At 39.8% G+C, this 16,611-nt stretch overlaps 1 protein-coding gene across 5 annotated transcripts in view; it reads right to left on the reverse strand.

Moving 5' to 3' along the window:
• The window catches only part of mtor (mechanistic target of rapamycin kinase), a 315,741-nt gene that overhangs the window by 208,403 nt on the left and 90,727 nt on the right, over positions 1 to 16,611 (reverse strand). For all 5 annotated transcript variants that reach the window (XM_085966859.1, XM_085966857.1, XM_085966858.1 and 2 more), the window contains 5 exons: positions 12,902 to 13,152; positions 11,375 to 11,461; positions 8,623 to 8,790; positions 5,032 to 5,144; positions 3,932 to 4,094 (listed from right to left, as the gene is read on the reverse strand). In XM_085966859.1, coding sequence (XP_085822985.1) covers positions 3,932 to 4,094; positions 5,032 to 5,144; positions 8,623 to 8,790; positions 11,375 to 11,461; positions 12,902 to 13,152 — 782 coding nt within the window. The remainder of the gene's footprint in view (positions 1 to 3,931; positions 4,095 to 5,031; positions 5,145 to 8,622; positions 8,791 to 11,374; positions 11,462 to 12,901; positions 13,153 to 16,611) is intronic.

The following is a 16,611-nucleotide window of genomic DNA, read 5'->3' on the forward strand; positions in this document are numbered from 1 at the left end:
ATGAAAAACCTGATCAACAATATGCAGGAGTTGATTTGCTCCATGACTAGTTCTTTAAATGCCAATTCTTGACATGGTAACGGCATACATTAGTGCACTATTTTCTATGCATCACGAGCATCGGCATATGCCCATTAACTGCGCCTAATACACAATTGGAAAAAGGTATTGCAAACCAAAAGGAAACTTACTTCTTTGTTTCCATACAGGCACATTTTTGGAGACTGATGTAAAAGATGTCAGTGCTGGGGAATAAATCACATTCTATTTTGGACATGCAGAATCACATCAGGCATTCCCAAATGCAGTAAGATGTATATTAAATCTTCTTCTACTCTTCCTCACTAAATATTATTCAATCTAAACATTAGAACAGCACCTGACTTCACCAGCACACATTTTTCTATTTCTCACAGCAGCCAAATTGGCGGCCTCTCTGAGTAAGGCACTAATTTAGTATCAACTACTTTTAAATTATAGACACTTGGGCTATGAATTTACATACACTGGCAACTGGATTGCCCAAACTCATTGCACAATGGAGCCTTGCAGTCGACAAAGAAAGAACACTTTCCTCCATCAGAATAGGGTGGATACAATCCCCAGGTCCTAGAGATGAAAGAACTATGCTCCACCTAATCCCTTCGTTCTCTCCCCCCCAACAGACCAATATCAATAGTGAAAACTCTGAAATTATAAATACGGTTAATAACTCGCACCACCCTTTATATCCTACTGATCTACTTTCAGTTTTTGCTGTACACTTGAGTAATATAGGCAATTTTGAATATTTTTCTTTCAGTTCAATTCTATTTATAATAATAAAAAAAACAAATTAAATTAGGCCACTGTTCGAATACTGTGTCCAGTTGGGACTCCCTTTCTTAGTAAGGATATCAAGCCAATGGGAAAGGTGCAGAAGAGATCCACTGTGATACCAGAGATGAGGGCTTTTAGTTATCAGGAAACACTAGAGAAACTGAAGCTATTGTCAGTCGATCAGAGTAGTTTAAAAGGTGATCTGATAGGAGTGGTCAAAATCTTGAGGGGTTTTGATAAAGTAAACAGGAAAAAAATATTTCCACAGGCCGGTGAGGTGATAACCAGAGGGCATAAAATTAAGATCATCAACAAAAAAAATGAAGGGAGGAGTTACACGATTTTTTTGTGCAGAGGGTGGTTAGGACATAGAATACTCTACCAGAAAGTGGTGGAAACAGAATCCATAATAGCTTTTTAAAAGAAATTAATAAATATTTGAAAAAGAAAAATTTAGAAGGGTATCGGACCAAGTGGGTAGCTCGTTGAGAGGCTGCATAAGTGCAATGGGCCGACTAGTCTTCCTCTGTGCTGTAAAATGTTAATCTGCCATTAAGAGTTTAGCATAATAAATTAACCACTCTAGTTATTAAATATCCCACTGCATTCGGTACAATTAATACTCTCCAAGTCTGCAGATACCCAAACACACGCCATCTCTGGCCAGGGGGGCAGGAAGCCAAATTGTCTCCAGCATCTACCAGTGGCACTCTAAGTGGTAGGAGAGGCACTGTTCAGGACTGACTTTTCATCCTCCTGCTGAGGCTCCCAAGCTCCCTAGAACACCATTATTAATTCATCAATGTGGGTAATCATGGGTGCAAACCTACAATCTACCATTCCACTCTGACATACTGTTCCACTGTACCAGCCAAGTCTATCCTTAGCTTTGAAACAGCATTCGGTTATTGAAAAATACATCTTTTGTCCTTCTCAGGATTTAAAAAGATTTCTTTCCATCCTCACTGCGTCTCAAAAAGTCTACAATTGACTCATGCTAGATAACCAAACACGATATTTTTCTCACTGTGTTATTGTATCCAATACACTTACAAAAGAAAATCCTAAATCAGGAAAGAGAAAATTCTCACAAATGAATTCTTATAATCCAAGAAAAATAAGTGCTGATAATGAGTTTCCTTCAAAATTAAACTTTCCGTTATGATAAAAAAAAATCACATTCAAACTGAGTTAGCAGGCCGTTAAAGAAAGTCATGAATTCTGATGAAGTATTTTTTCATTTTGTAACAAGAGATTTAACTGTCCCAGTTGTACCTGATTGAACAATTAAGCTAAATTCCTGCAACATTAAAAGGCATACAAAGTATACTGTGCAGGGTTTATAAAATAAAAACAAAATTTTCTTCGCTATGAATACCACATTATTACTTTGTAAATCTCCACTAATGCCATCACAGCATTTAATGCCCTTCTATGAATATCTCAAGGCACCACTCTCAGCCCTCAGTTTATCACAGAAAACCACAACACACCAAGGACTGTATCAAAACACAGCTTCTGCCAACCCTCTTTTTAATTGCTAATTAGGAGAAAGGTTTTTTTTTGCAATAGGAGAAAGGTATTAAGCACTCTTATTTACCATCATAGTAAAAGTTGCCAGCTATTGAAAGGAAATACATCTCAGTGCTTCCAGACACAGAACCATGGCCAAAACTAGCAACTTTAAATTGTGGCAACATTTAATAAATCTCCATTGCACGTTATCAGTAATAAAAAGGAGCGATTTCAAGGCTGTATTCGAATGACGGGGGGCTCAGTGACATTCATAAACCATTCAAGATGTTCTCTCATATTTAGGATGTCATCTGAACCCCTGATTAGATTACAATTTACAGTCAGCCACTCTTTTCTGCCCATTAACTTACAATTATTTCAAACTGAACCTACCATTCATTGCTCCTCTATAAAGTGCCTTATGACACTTTTTATACTAAGGGTGATATATAAATGCAAATTGTTGAGATGTTAAGGATAGCATTTACAGGTTAGCCTAATAATATTGGTCTTTCATTCCACTTTTTTTGAAACCTCTACTGATTTTGTCCCACTTCAGATATTTCTAAATTATGACGGCCTGGCAACTCTAGGCTCAAGACTAAATAAACTATTCAACTTAAGAGAGAGAAATTTAGAGGCAAACGAGATGGTGGAAATAATAACACACTAAAGACAGAAAATAAGATTGTACAGATTGGCAGATCATAGCCGGAATTGATGATTACAGAATGTTGTGCCACCTAAAATTGTCTCATTATTGGCCTGCTCTGTTGAACTATGGTGCAATGATCACACGGCACTGAGAGTGAACCAGAATTTCAACAGGCAAGTTGAGGTCTCAATACTTTGACAATGATATTTTTATTTTTCATCGAGGTGTGTGCTCTTGAAGCCAAGGGACATCACTGCAGCAGAATGGAACACTTTCCCATTTCAGGTACTGAGCAGCAAGCACTCAAGTCAGGTACCGCATAGTTGGATACAGTAAGCACTTTGTACTTGTCGCTTTAGTAATTGGGTTCGTGGCTCTTCAGTTTTGTCATCGGAATAATGCAGTTAGTTTAAAAGTCTTTTTATTGCAGTGAACTGGTATACAGGCTCTCCACGTGGCCTGAACTACAGAAACACCAAACTTAAAAGCACCTAGAATGAAGTTGCTTGGACTCTGCCCAACAAAGCGCTTTAACTCCAGCCTCAAAGAGCATCCCCGATTTCACCTCCAACAACACCCAATGCTCTTATTTCTCTGTGCGAGATTGCCAATTCAGGGCAGTTTTGTGCTGTTGGTCCATGCCCACTAGCAACTGGGTTGAGATTACCCAAAACTCATTTCATAGAAGGCAATTACAGATACCAGAATGAAACAGCTTTCATCACATTACTCTGGGCTGGATTCAAATCCCAGATGCAGAGGTGAAAAGTCAGTGTTTTACCCAGTCCCCATAACAGGCTACAAACCAATGGCTTCAGACCAGAACTTATACACGGGAGAACCTAAAATGCATCATAAACATACATATAGCTAAAACAATTACAGTATAAATATCCACATCTATACCGATAAGGAAACCATGTTTAAAGAATTTGTTTTCACCTTTTTCCCAAGTTGGAATACCAATGAAGAAAGTGTGTCCATTGCAGTCTGACGCAATTCTGGCGCACAATCCAGTGTACGCACTATTGGATGAATAATCCTGGAGGCGTAATCTGTGAAGTCCAGAGATTCAGTCAGACGATCCAGAGTCTCCAAGGCAACCCTTGTATGTCAGGAAATAGATAGATGCATGATCATTGTGAAACTGGAACTCTTTTTGTCCTTCCTCCTTCTAACCATGTGGCCAAAAGGTTTGCATTCCATATACAGGAAACTTTGTGCTATCCGGCACCGACGGGACCGAGCTGTTGCCGTTCCCTCAAAACTGCCGGACACACCAGCGCTAATGTTGAAGCATACGGAGCTTTTCATCTCCGTATCGGACAACAAACACTGTTGCTTAGCAACAGCTTCGAAACAGTCGGCCCGTACCTTGGAAGCGTCTCTGTAGCTTAGCAACAGCGTCAGAGAGACTTTGCAGAGCCTGACTGTTGAAAAAAAAAGCCACGAGAAGAAAAAAAAACTAACAAAACGGCTCCTGATTTTTGCCGGTGGCTCGAGCTTGCCGGGCACTTAGCCTCCGGATAATACAAAGTTTCCTGTACCTAGAGACTACTATTTGACTACATTGTAAGCTTTCCATAACATTCTCGCTACCTGCAGATGCTATACTTCTCCACAAGCTATACGTTGTTAGAATCAACCCTTTGGATGCATTCAAGCCAAAAAGGGACAGTATAGGTGAGAAAGACCCTAACTGTAGCTCTATTAGCCTCGCCATTTTTTTTACAGCAAATTATAGGCCAATGATTTTGTTGCACATAGCATATAGAAGACATGTTGCCCCCCCCCGCCCCCACCCCCAAGCAGTTCTCAATGCGTAAATTGACAACTTCGTTTACAAAGCTGAAAGCAGGTTATGAAAGTGACCAATCTACTTATGATCTAAGTAATATACTTTTTTGTTGAATACATAAAAACACATTTGTATCATTTTTAAAGAAAAATAACAGAATTATAGATACTAATGACAGAGTATAATTTATTTTTGAAGGGTCTGCAGAAAATATCAAATTGTAAATATACAACTATAGACTTACTTTCTGGGTCCCAGTGGCACTTCCTGTCCATCAAACAGTTTGACAATTGGAGGAAGCAGAAGATGCAGATAATCATCCAGGTTTGCTCCAAACAGCTGTATTGCATTTAGTAACTGCAAAAAAGCGTATAGGAAGAGAAGCTTAAAGCAACACAACTGAATTTTTATTTATTTTTGCCTTGACTTGTGAGACTGCTTGAATAAAGATAACTTAAATTGAATTGAAACACTTGGCCAAGAGTTCTATGCATTTAAAAACGAAGCTGTATAATTACTTAGTACCGTACAATGAACAATTCTCTGTTCTACTAAATTGCCTTCATCACTGAATACCACTGAGAATTTCAAATATAACTGCAGTTTTACTGTGCATCCAAATCCTTAACTTCAATATGAGGAACATCCAATGATGCAACAGATAGTATAGGGCACATCCAATCTGGTGACGTAGGCAGTTTAGGGGACATCCAATCCCTTCACGTCTATAGTATAATAAGAGGCAACTAATCCAGTGACTAAAAAGAACATAAGAAATAGGAGGAGTAGGCCATTTGGCCCTTTGAGCCTGCTCCGCCATTCAATGAGATCATGGCTGATCTTCTGCCTCAACTCCATTCACCGGCCCTATCGCCATATCCCTTGATGCCCTTACTAGTCAGAAATCTATCAGCTTCTGTTTTGAATATACCCAATGATTGAGCCTCCACAGCCCTCTGGGGTAGAGAATTCCAAAGATTCACCACCCTCTGTGTGAAGAGATTTCTTCTCATCTCAGTCCTGAATGGCTTACCTTTTATCTTGAGGCTGTGGCCCCTGGTTCTAGACTCCCCAGCCAAGGGAAACATTCTCCCAGCATCCATCCCATCAAGCCCTGTAATAATTTTGTATGCTTCAAAGAGATCCCCTCTCATTTCTCTGAATTCAAGAGAATACAGGCCTAGTTTACTCAATCTCTTCTCATACAGTCCAAAGATGTGCGGGTTAGGTTGATTGGCCATGATAAAAATTGGCCCTTAGTGTTAGGGGGGATTAAATACGTGGGGTTACAGGGATAGGGCTTGGGTGGGATGGCTGTCGGTGTAGGGACCGGGTGCTAGGGTTTGGATGATCAGCCATGATCTCGTTGAATGGCGGAGCAGGCTCGAAGGGCCGAATGGCCTACTCCTGCTCCTAGTTTCTATGTTTCTATATGTTTCTACAACAGTCCCGCCATCCCAGGAATCAATCTCGTGAACCTTTGTTGCACTCCCTCTATGACAAGTATATCCTTCCTTAGGTAAGGAGACCAAAATTGTACACAGTACTCAAGGTGTGTTCTCACCAAGGCCCTATATAATTGAAGTAAGACTTCTTTACTCCTGTACTCAAATCTTCTTGTAATGAAGGCCAGCATACCATTTGCCTTCCTAATGGCTTGCTGCACCTGCACATTCACTTTCAGTGACTCATGGACACCCAGGTCCCTTTGAGCATCTGCATTCCCAAATATTTCACCATTTAGGAAATACCCTGCCTTTCTGTTTTTTCTACCAAAGTGGATAACTTCACATTTATCCACATTATATTCCATCTGCCATGTTCTCGCCTACTCACTGAGGCTGTCGAGATCCCCTTGAAGCCTCTTCACATCTTACACTGCCACCTAGCTTTGTATCAGCAGCAAATTTGGAAATGTTACATTTAGTCCCCTCATCCAAATCATTGATATAGCTGGGGCCCAAGCACCGATCCTTGTGGTACCCCACTAGTCACAGCCTGCCATCCTGAAAAAGACCAGTTTATCCCTCCCCTTTGTTTTCTGTCTGTTAACCGATTCTCAATCCATGCTAGTATATTACCCCCAATTCCATGTGCCCTAATTTTGTTCACCAACCTCTTGTGTGGGACCTTATCGAAGGCCTTCTGACAATCCAAATAAACCACATCTACCGGTTCCCCTTTGTCTACTTCACTAGTTGCATCCTCAAAGAACTCCAATAGGTTTGTCAAACAGGATTTCCCTTTCATAAATCCATGTTGACTCTGCCCAATCTTATTAGTTTCTAAGTGCCCAGTTATTGCATCCTTTATAACAGATTCCAGCATTGTCCCAACTACTGATGTGAGGCTAACAGGTCTGTAGTTCTCCGTTTTCTCTCTCCATTCTTTCTTAAATAGCGGGGTTACACTTGCTATCCTCCAATCTGCAGGAACTGTTCCAGAATCTATAGAATTTTGGAAGGTGACAATCAATGCGTCCACTATCTCAATGGCCACCTCTTTCAAAACCCTAGGATGTAGGTCATCCGGTCCTTGGGATTTAGCGACTTTTAGTCCCATTAATTTTGCCAGTACTTTTTTTTTTACTAATAATAATCTCTAAATTCCACATTCTCACCACACCCTTGGTTTTCTGGGAGGTTTTTTTGAGTCTTCCTCCGTGAAGACAGAAACAAAGTATTTATTTAATTTCTCTGCCATTTCCCTCATTCCCCATTATAAATTCTCCCGTCTCTGACTAAAGGACCTACATTTACCTTCGCCAGTCTTTTCCTTTTCACATACCTATAGAAGCTTTTACAATCCGTTTTTATATTTTTCGCTAGTTTGTGCTCATATTCCATTTTCCCTTTATTTATCAATTTCTTGGTCCCCCTTTGCGGATTTCTGAAAAGATCCCAATCCTCAGGCTGACCGCTTTTTCTGGTAACTTTATAAGCTTCCTCCTTTGACTTAATACTAGCTTTAATTTCTTTTGTTAGCCATGGTTGGATCACTTTTCCTTTTGGGTTTTTATGCCCTAGAGGAATATATGTTTGTTGCAAATTATGCATTATTTCCTTGAATGTTAACCATTGTATGTCCACCTTCATACCTTTTAGTGTAGTCTCCCAATCTACCATGGCCAACATGTCCCTCATACCCTTGTAGTTTCCTCTGTTTAGACTGAAGACCTTAGTTTCAGATCGCAGTACAGTGGACTGTGATAATTTTCTAATTATAAGAACGTTTATGTATTTTAATATACTGGTTTGGAAAACTGACAATGACTTTAAAATTTTGTTTACTTGGAAAAGCCAATCTGACTGAGTACACAACAGTACCACTAGAGCCAGAAATTCAAACAGGTTGTATGTCACAAAAGAGTGACTTTTAATTGCAACCTTTTTATCGACTTCCTTTGTCAATGGTCAATTAAGTCAAATGGGGTTTTAAAACGAAGTGACAAATGGATTTGTATCCAGTAGCTAGTGTGGGCTGCCAACCCTGCGTTGCAATTTTGATAGTTAGTCATCATGCATTTATTTTACCTCACATCATATGGAAAATTGAGTCATTAGTTGTTGGAGAATATGCTGTAAAGCACCAGTGCCAACTTCTAACAGCTTTCCTTGCTCCACTAAGCTTTCAAAAACACCTTTTAGAATACAGAACGATAGTGGACAGAGTCCAGCAGCCTAATAAACTTGAAAGATTTTTAAAAAAACACATTTTACTGCATGAAAAAAAAAATCTACAAAAGGGCTGAAAATAGGATGCTTTGGCTTGGAGTATTTCAGCTACAAAACACCAGCTCAATCATCAAATGCTAGCAAAACTCTAAGTGACTCACCTTGATTGTGACACTGCGACCAGTACTGGTGTCGTGCATGAAGACACGCAGCATGTGAGGAATCAGCTGGGGCAGGTAAAGTTTAAACTCCCCTCCCAAAGCAACAACAATCTGCTCAATAACCAGGATGATGGTGTTCTGCATTTGATTGTTTAGTGTCCAATATTCCTGGAAACATATAAAGACAATTAATTTTGCTGCAATCTAAATTTATTTTTTTATTTTTTTTTATTTTTTTTAAAAAGAGAGTACACAGAGAATTGGCTTAAATAATCAGCGGATTATCTTGGTCATTTGGGTTACTGACCAAATTCACCATAAATAAATTCTACTGTAGTGCCGTATTTTAAATGAGGCAAGTACTTTATGGCTACAACCTCACATCTTAGTATCAAAAACTCAAATGTTATTACTGTACAGGAAACTTTCGTTTAACCGGAGGTTAAAAGTCCGGAAAGCTCTATCTACCGGCAAAACTCAGGAGCCGTTTCCTATAAGTTTTTTTACTTCTCGTTGCTTTTTTTTTCCCCAGTCAGACTCTGCAAGGTCTGTAGCTAAGCAACAGCTTCAGCTAGAGACGCTTGCAGCTGCAGCCGACTGTTTTGAAGCTGTTGCTAAGCAACAGGGTTTGTTGATTCACACGGAGCTGAAAAGCTCTATGTTTTAACATTAGGGCTGGTTTATACGGCAGTTTTGATGGGACGGCACCAACTCGGTCCAGTCAGTGTCGGATACCAGAAAGTTTCCTGTGCTACCAAAGGTGCTCAACAACTGATGCATGTTTTTGGTGATCTGCAAATCTGCGATGTTATCACTAGACTACACAGTAAACTATAATATACCCACATTATAAGAAAATACCTACAAAAAAAAACTTAAAAATAAAAATCTGCAATAACGAACACACCAGAGATGACAGTGTATGGCACATACAATGGAAGGTTATTTGTAATGCAAAAAGCACATTTATATGAAGGTCTTGGCTCAATATCAGCTGACAGTATTTCAGTGAACACCCATCAGTATTGAAAAAAAGTCTAAAAAATGAGAAGTGGAACAATAATAGAAACTATAACAAACAAAGGGAAAGCAGAGTTCAACTGCATGGAAAAGCTGAAAATATACAAATACAAGCATTAACTTCACATCCGGGAGAATGAAGACTGCGTGAGGCGCTATGAGTGGAGGAAGAGCAAGCACAGACATTGCGCACAACTACAATATTTAACCTACTGTTAAGGGATAAGATTTGGTTCTGAAAAACAGATCTGAATGTTAAGAGCTGCATTTAGTACACCTTGTATATAAAGTAAGCAGGCAATCAATTCATATATGTGTGAGCTGTATTACCATCGAATTGCAAGCAAATCAAGGCAATTAAATCTTGAACTAAGTTAAAACCAAGTACGCAGGGTTCACTGCATCAGTAACAGTTTTGCAACATTTCGGGAGCTGCACCACTTCAATTCTCTAGCATCCAATATTCAAACAAAGACAGACTGCAAGCGTCATACCTGGACTATATTAATGAGATCGGTATCAAACATTGTGTGAGGATAACCACAATTTACCCATGGAAATTATCACACTGTTTTCCATAAACCATCCTCTTTTTAGAATCATAGAATAGCATAGCACAGAAGGAAGCCATTCAGCCCATCGAGTCTGCACCGGGTGCCAACAGATGCTAAGTTACTGTTTTAAAATGAGCACATCACATACATAAGTTGAGAGGAAACAAAAATTGAATTCCCAAGCAAGTGATGTTCCTAACGGAATATAAAACAGCATGCTAGAACATTCAAATCCATTACTGGCAGTCCACAAGGTTCCAAACTTAAACTAGATTCATCCCATTAGTCTGGGTTGAACAAGTGCTAGAGGGATGAAAGACCACTGGGCTAAACTTTTTTCCATTTTTCAATATAGAAAAAGATTATACCACCTCAGGCACTTACATCAGCTAGTTAGTATTTTCAAACAAGTAATTTTTTGCCCTCCTTTCACCAAAAAAAATGCACAATGTGTCCTTCAGGCATGGAACCACAACACTATATTTTCCAAGTTTTATTCGACATGATTAGTATCTCGGTGACAGACAATGACTAGAGAATGGGACTAATTATTTTCTTTAACATGCTCATTTTCTTCCTACCACCCCCCAATGTGTTGACACCTTCCTGGGACACAGTGCCTCTGGTGCCTGCAGTGTCTCTGGTACCTCACCCATGTGGCTGTATTTCTTGTGAGCCTTTATAGCAAGCATGGAATATTCATGCTACAAAACAGTTAAGCTGAATCCTGTTCAGTCAAAATCACACACATGCACTGCCAGCCAGGCTCACTTTATAGCGATCAGCCACAGGCAACCTAGTCAACATCCCCTCTATCCGAGTGGCAATCAGGCCAACAGTAGTACTCCTACCACTGACTCCACTAAGATCAGCTAACTCACACAGCACAGGGATCAAACGTGGAACATTCTTGGTCGGAATGGCTCACTGGTCCATCAGAGGAGCAGCAAAACTGTTTACTTGGAATGTAACAGTGTTAGAAACTGGCTACACAAAGGACTATGGGCAATAGTAAAGATAATTATTATGTATGGGATCCAGAGCGATCCAGACATTAACAAAAAAAACACAAGAGCCACTCAGGCCACAATCTCAAAATGGAAGTCAAGAAGGATCAAGGGGAAACCATACAACTGGTGGAGGGTGCAACCAAACTGCTGCACAATTGCAATACTCACTTTTATCAAGGCAAATATGTCATCCATATAGGGTCGGATGTGAATTTTCACAAATGAAACGAGCATTCCCAGCTGCTGGAACAAGAACTAACAAAGAAAATATACAATTATATACATGGTTTAGAAATAAACTTCTTTGCCCATGTCCTTTCTATGAATACATACAGTACTGTTTTTAAGTCTTGAACTCAAAATTCAACACAGTCCCAGCAAATTACTGGTTTCAAATGTGTTGAATTACAGACCTGGGAAGGAAGCAGTCTGTCAGAACTTTATCCAACATGGTCTAAATGGAAAATAATATCAACATTACTGACAAACTCGCAAAACCAACCTTTAATTTATCTACATCAAAGGTTTTAATTATGATTTAATTTTTAAACAATTCTAAAACCAACCCCTCCCCCAGAATAGGGAAATTAGATCATTTTTATTTTTTAAAATGATGGAAATACAGGGAAGGCCCACCAGAATCTGGTAAAAGGTACACCCACAATATTAACCTCTCTCGTTTTTCAGATGTTGGCATACCTGCTGTGTATTTCCAGCTTTTGCAGTCTTGTTTTCTTTTTACTATCACACTTCTATATTTTTAAAACTGATATTTATAATAAAAAAGGTCTCCTAGAACTAAAATCAGTGGTCAAATAGACTGGAAGTTACTCTTACGCATAATTCATCAGCATTAGTCCTGCCATGGAAAGAGGTACATTTTAACCAAACATCAACATTATAGAACATTTCACCCACATCATCGAGCCTGCCACTTTAAGCACAGCACTGTAGAATGACAGCTGATGTACTGTTGATAAATGCAGGTGTACAATTGTTGGTTTGTTGATGAGAAAGGCATCCACGGGCCAATTTTACAAATAAGGAGTACAACACACAAAAGATTGACCCTGCGCTCCCCTTAAATTATTCCCCACTTTTCTCTCGCTGAGCATGGTTTGGCTGACAAGGGTGGGTGGTGGGACAGGCAGAGAATAACCCATTATTGGACTTCTAGTAATGTTACTCTATAATCATCCCCCAGGTTAGCTGCGTTGACTCTTGTGGAGAGAGACAAAACCACAAAATTTATTTGGATTTTTTTTTTTAAAGTGGTTTTTTGGCTCATTTGATCTCATCCACCCACCCAGAATGCTAACACAATCGCCCTTTTGTAGAAACAAGCTATTTAACAAGATCATCAGATAGGTTTGGAATAACACCTCACCTCTCTCCACGGCCCAGCTGTTTGGCACAGGACGTGCACGCTCTTGGATTTAATGGTCATGTGTTTCACAAGATACCTGGACGTCACTGAACTGTCATATTTCCTATAATAGGAGATGGTTCCATTCTTTGACTCTAAATTTTGCTGCAGTACTTAAAAAAGTACAACAGCTCCTCAAGTTCCAAGAAAGCCTAAATACTACCCACTCATCGGGAGCACAAATATTTTTGCAAGTTAAATTGTTTACAAATTAGCTACTCATGGGCATTCTGATCTATACTATTATTGCCCCACAATTCAAAACCTACCTCTCGAGTGTTGGCATCACAGACTCGAATGACGTTCAGGAACGTGGGCATGACTTGAGGCAGGAACTGGACACACTTCAAACCCAGAGATTTGAAGATAAAGGTGACGGCCTGAACAACCATTGTGTGATGGTTTGAAAGAGATGTGTCTCGCAGGATACGCATGAGGGTTACTACGGCAACAGCTGGGTAGAACTCATCCAACGGTAAATTCCCCATATTCACCAACATTTCACTGGTGCTGTAATCAGCTGCAATCAAGAAAATAAACATTAACACTGTAAATGGAGCATCACTTGTGGATGTTGAAAGTTAGAGCATTACACACTTCTCATTGGGTTAGAACAACAGCTCGCCCCTGACCACAGCCCAGCTATTTATACTGCAATACCTTATTGAGGTAGGTCTAATTAGTTAAAACTAAACAGGAATGACTGCGTGGGGATGGGTCAGTAGTGTACTGAAGTACTTGCACAACATCCAGAATAGGCAATTGTTGATAAAACTGGCTTTCCAGCATATTATACTTTTTGTTGAAATTTGAAAGTTTGGAACCACACACTAGTTAGGCTAACCTGACCACAAAAGACAAGCCACGCCAAGTGACCAGGAAGCGGTCGGATTGTCAGAAAAAACCCAACTGGTTCACTAATGTCCTTTAGGGAAGGAAACCTGCCGTCCTTACCCGGAAAGGCCTACATGCAACCCCAGTCTCACACCAACATAGTTGGTTCTTAACTGCCCACTAAAGTGGCGGAGCAAGCAATTCAATTGTGTCAAGGCGGCCCACTGCCATTTTAGGGCAGCTTGGAATGGGCAATGAATATTGGCCTTCCCAGAGATGCCCACATGCCCAAGAATTAATTTTTTAAAAAGATAGAACAAAAAAGGGGCATGTCTCATCAGGAATTAACCCCACTCACTTGGAGAATAAATGTTTATGTGCAGTGACATATCTAACACATACAAGATAGGTATAGCATTTGCCTTCTGAAATGGAACAAACTTAAGATGGATCAGTGCAGTTAGCCTTAATAGTGTAGACAATGTTCCTTCAATTTTTTCTTGGGTGGGGGTCCCTTTAATGGGCTGCGCGGCCCATTCAAAATTTTGCACGTGCGCAAACTCTCCCATTCAAAAGCTGGTAAGCGGCCTTCGCAGGACCTCCAGAGAGCCACGCGGCTGCGCAGCTTAGAAGAGCAGTTGGTGTAGACATGCAATTAATTTAGAAGTCAGAGATTTTAAGCCAAAAACTGGGGCAAAGGCTGTTTTACCATCTATAGTCTGTAAAACAGCTGCAGGTACTAATCAAAACAATCGAAAAAACATCACTAGAAAAAAACTGTCTTAAATAGTCGTATATCGACATTAACAGGAACGAATAGGGTCGCTATTTCTTCTCAATAGCTGGTTCTGAAAAGAATGTCAACAGCAGTATAGATCAAAATCATTGCAACACTGAGGGACCAATTATAGCTGGATAATCGTTAGGTGACAACAAAGGTATTATCATCATTTGATACAACACTCTTAAACCAAACTTTCTCTGGTTGGAGGTGTTTGATTTTTTATACTCCACTGGATTCAACTTAATTTTCTCTGAATAGCGTGGTATTATGACAGACCATATTAAAACAGTGACTATAAACCATATTTAGCGCTCCTTCCCAAAACAGCAGGTAATTGCAACTACTCAACATACTTCCTTGCAAATAGTTCCTGTCGTCATTGCTACTCAATCAATAATCCTTGCTAAAAGAACTTTAATGGCAATACTTTCAAACCTTTTCACATAAAATGTACACACTATCATTACATAACACATCAGATGTAGCTGCTTTAATGTTAATAACCTATCAACCTGCAAGTTGCACCTTACATCATTATATTTTATTGCTCAAGGTCACGCTTGATTTCCTGAAGTGCATCTGGATGAAGAGATGAGCATTAAAAAGGTACATCCAGTCTATGCGACGTCAGATAAGGTCAGGATGCATTTACACCCAGCTGTGCAGTGCTGCTTGAGCCATCAATTATATAGACCACCTGTCATTCAATTTAACCACAATGTTCATTTCTTTCTTGTGAACTCCTCCTCCGGTCAAAAGTTCCAACAACAATTAGCTGTCCCACTGCTTAGGTTGACCCTTTATATCACAGGAATTACTTGCAATAAGGTGACCCTGTCCACAGTTACAGCACAACATCTGTCTGTGTGGAGTTTGCACATTCTCCCTGTGTTTGCGTGGGTTTTCTCCGGGTGCTCCGGTTTCCTCCCACAGTCCAAAGATGTGCGGGTTAGGTTGATTGGCTATGATAAATTGACCCTTAGTGTTAGGGGGATTAAATAGGTGGGGTTACAGGGATAGGGTGGGATATGTGTTGGGGTTACGGGGATCGGGTGGGATATGTGTCGGTGCAGGCTCGATGGGCCGAAATGGCCTCTATCTGCACTGTGGGGTTTCTGTGATTCTGTGAACATTCAAGAAGAAAGCAAACAGGATGTTGCACTGATCTTCATACACTACACGGAAGGAGAAAAGTTCAATTGAGTTGACTTGTTCCACAGTCCATGTACAATCTATGAGTTTGACAATTTCTCTCTGATCTTCAAAGCTAATCAATCTCCAGAATATATATCAATGCTCACAAGTAATCAATCTGTCTATCTTGTTTCGAGGAAAGAAGACAAACGCATCCCAAATTCAGTAGTCCATATTAAGCTACTTCGAATGCACGTTTGGATCCGAGCAACAAAATTGGCATTAACAATGAACTGTTTAACGTTCCATTAGTTGTAATTAAGAGTTCCATGTTTCATAAAAAATATGCCTGGTTATCTTTATGTTTTTCTTAAACTAAAAAAAACTCAATTTAACCGCCAAACAGTACCCTGTATAAATCCTCATGCAGAATTACAGAAACTCCAGTTGTCAGTCATAATTCCTGCCTTTAAAACAGGTCAAGCTAATTTGCCAAAAACTGAAAAAATTAAATCCATTAATTCAACCAGGTTCAGCATAATGCTTTTAATTGCAATTGTTCTTTGATTATAACAGATTATGTTTATGGTACACAGTGTAGATTGTACAGTAGATATGGTATGTGACGAGGAGCAGTTTGCCAGGGTTCCTGCACATGCTATTTAGTGGCTCCTGCAGCGTATTGCGAATGAGGACATGTTTGGGCTCAACTGCGTGTCCTCTCAAATACCCTGCAGCTGTTCACTGTTTAGGCTTACATATGAAGAACGGCCACTTGGGCGAGGGCTATACTGCCTGTATGACAGCATGTTTCGATTGAATGTAAAATTTACTGTCCTGAAGGCTTACATTTTCAAAAAATTATGAACAACCTTCTAACTAAAAAGGACAAAGTAGAACATAGAAGGATAAAAAAAGAGGAGAAATTAGTATCAAATGAAGGGGAAGACAGGGAAGCCCTCAGTTCCTGGAACACAATATAGAGCTATTGTATAAAGCATAACTTTGCAGCATCAACAATGCAGTGACCAGAGACATCAGAATGTCCAGGGCGTATCAACTGCACATCAAGGTCCCATTTCTATTCAAAAGAGTTAAGAATTTTCAACATTATTGTTTAAGATGGTATCAGCTTCATGAAGTCACTCAGCAGTGTAAGTACAGGAAACTTTGTGTTATCCGGAGGCTAAATGTCCGGCAAGCTCGAGCCACCGGCAAAAATCAGGA

The sequence above is a fragment of the Somniosus microcephalus genome, chromosome 25, assembly GCF_052327205.1.
Source record: "Somniosus microcephalus isolate GS21.2 chromosome 25, FLI_Smic_1.0, whole genome shotgun sequence".
NCBI lineage: Eukaryota > Metazoa > Chordata > Chondrichthyes > Squaliformes > Somniosidae > Somniosus > Somniosus microcephalus.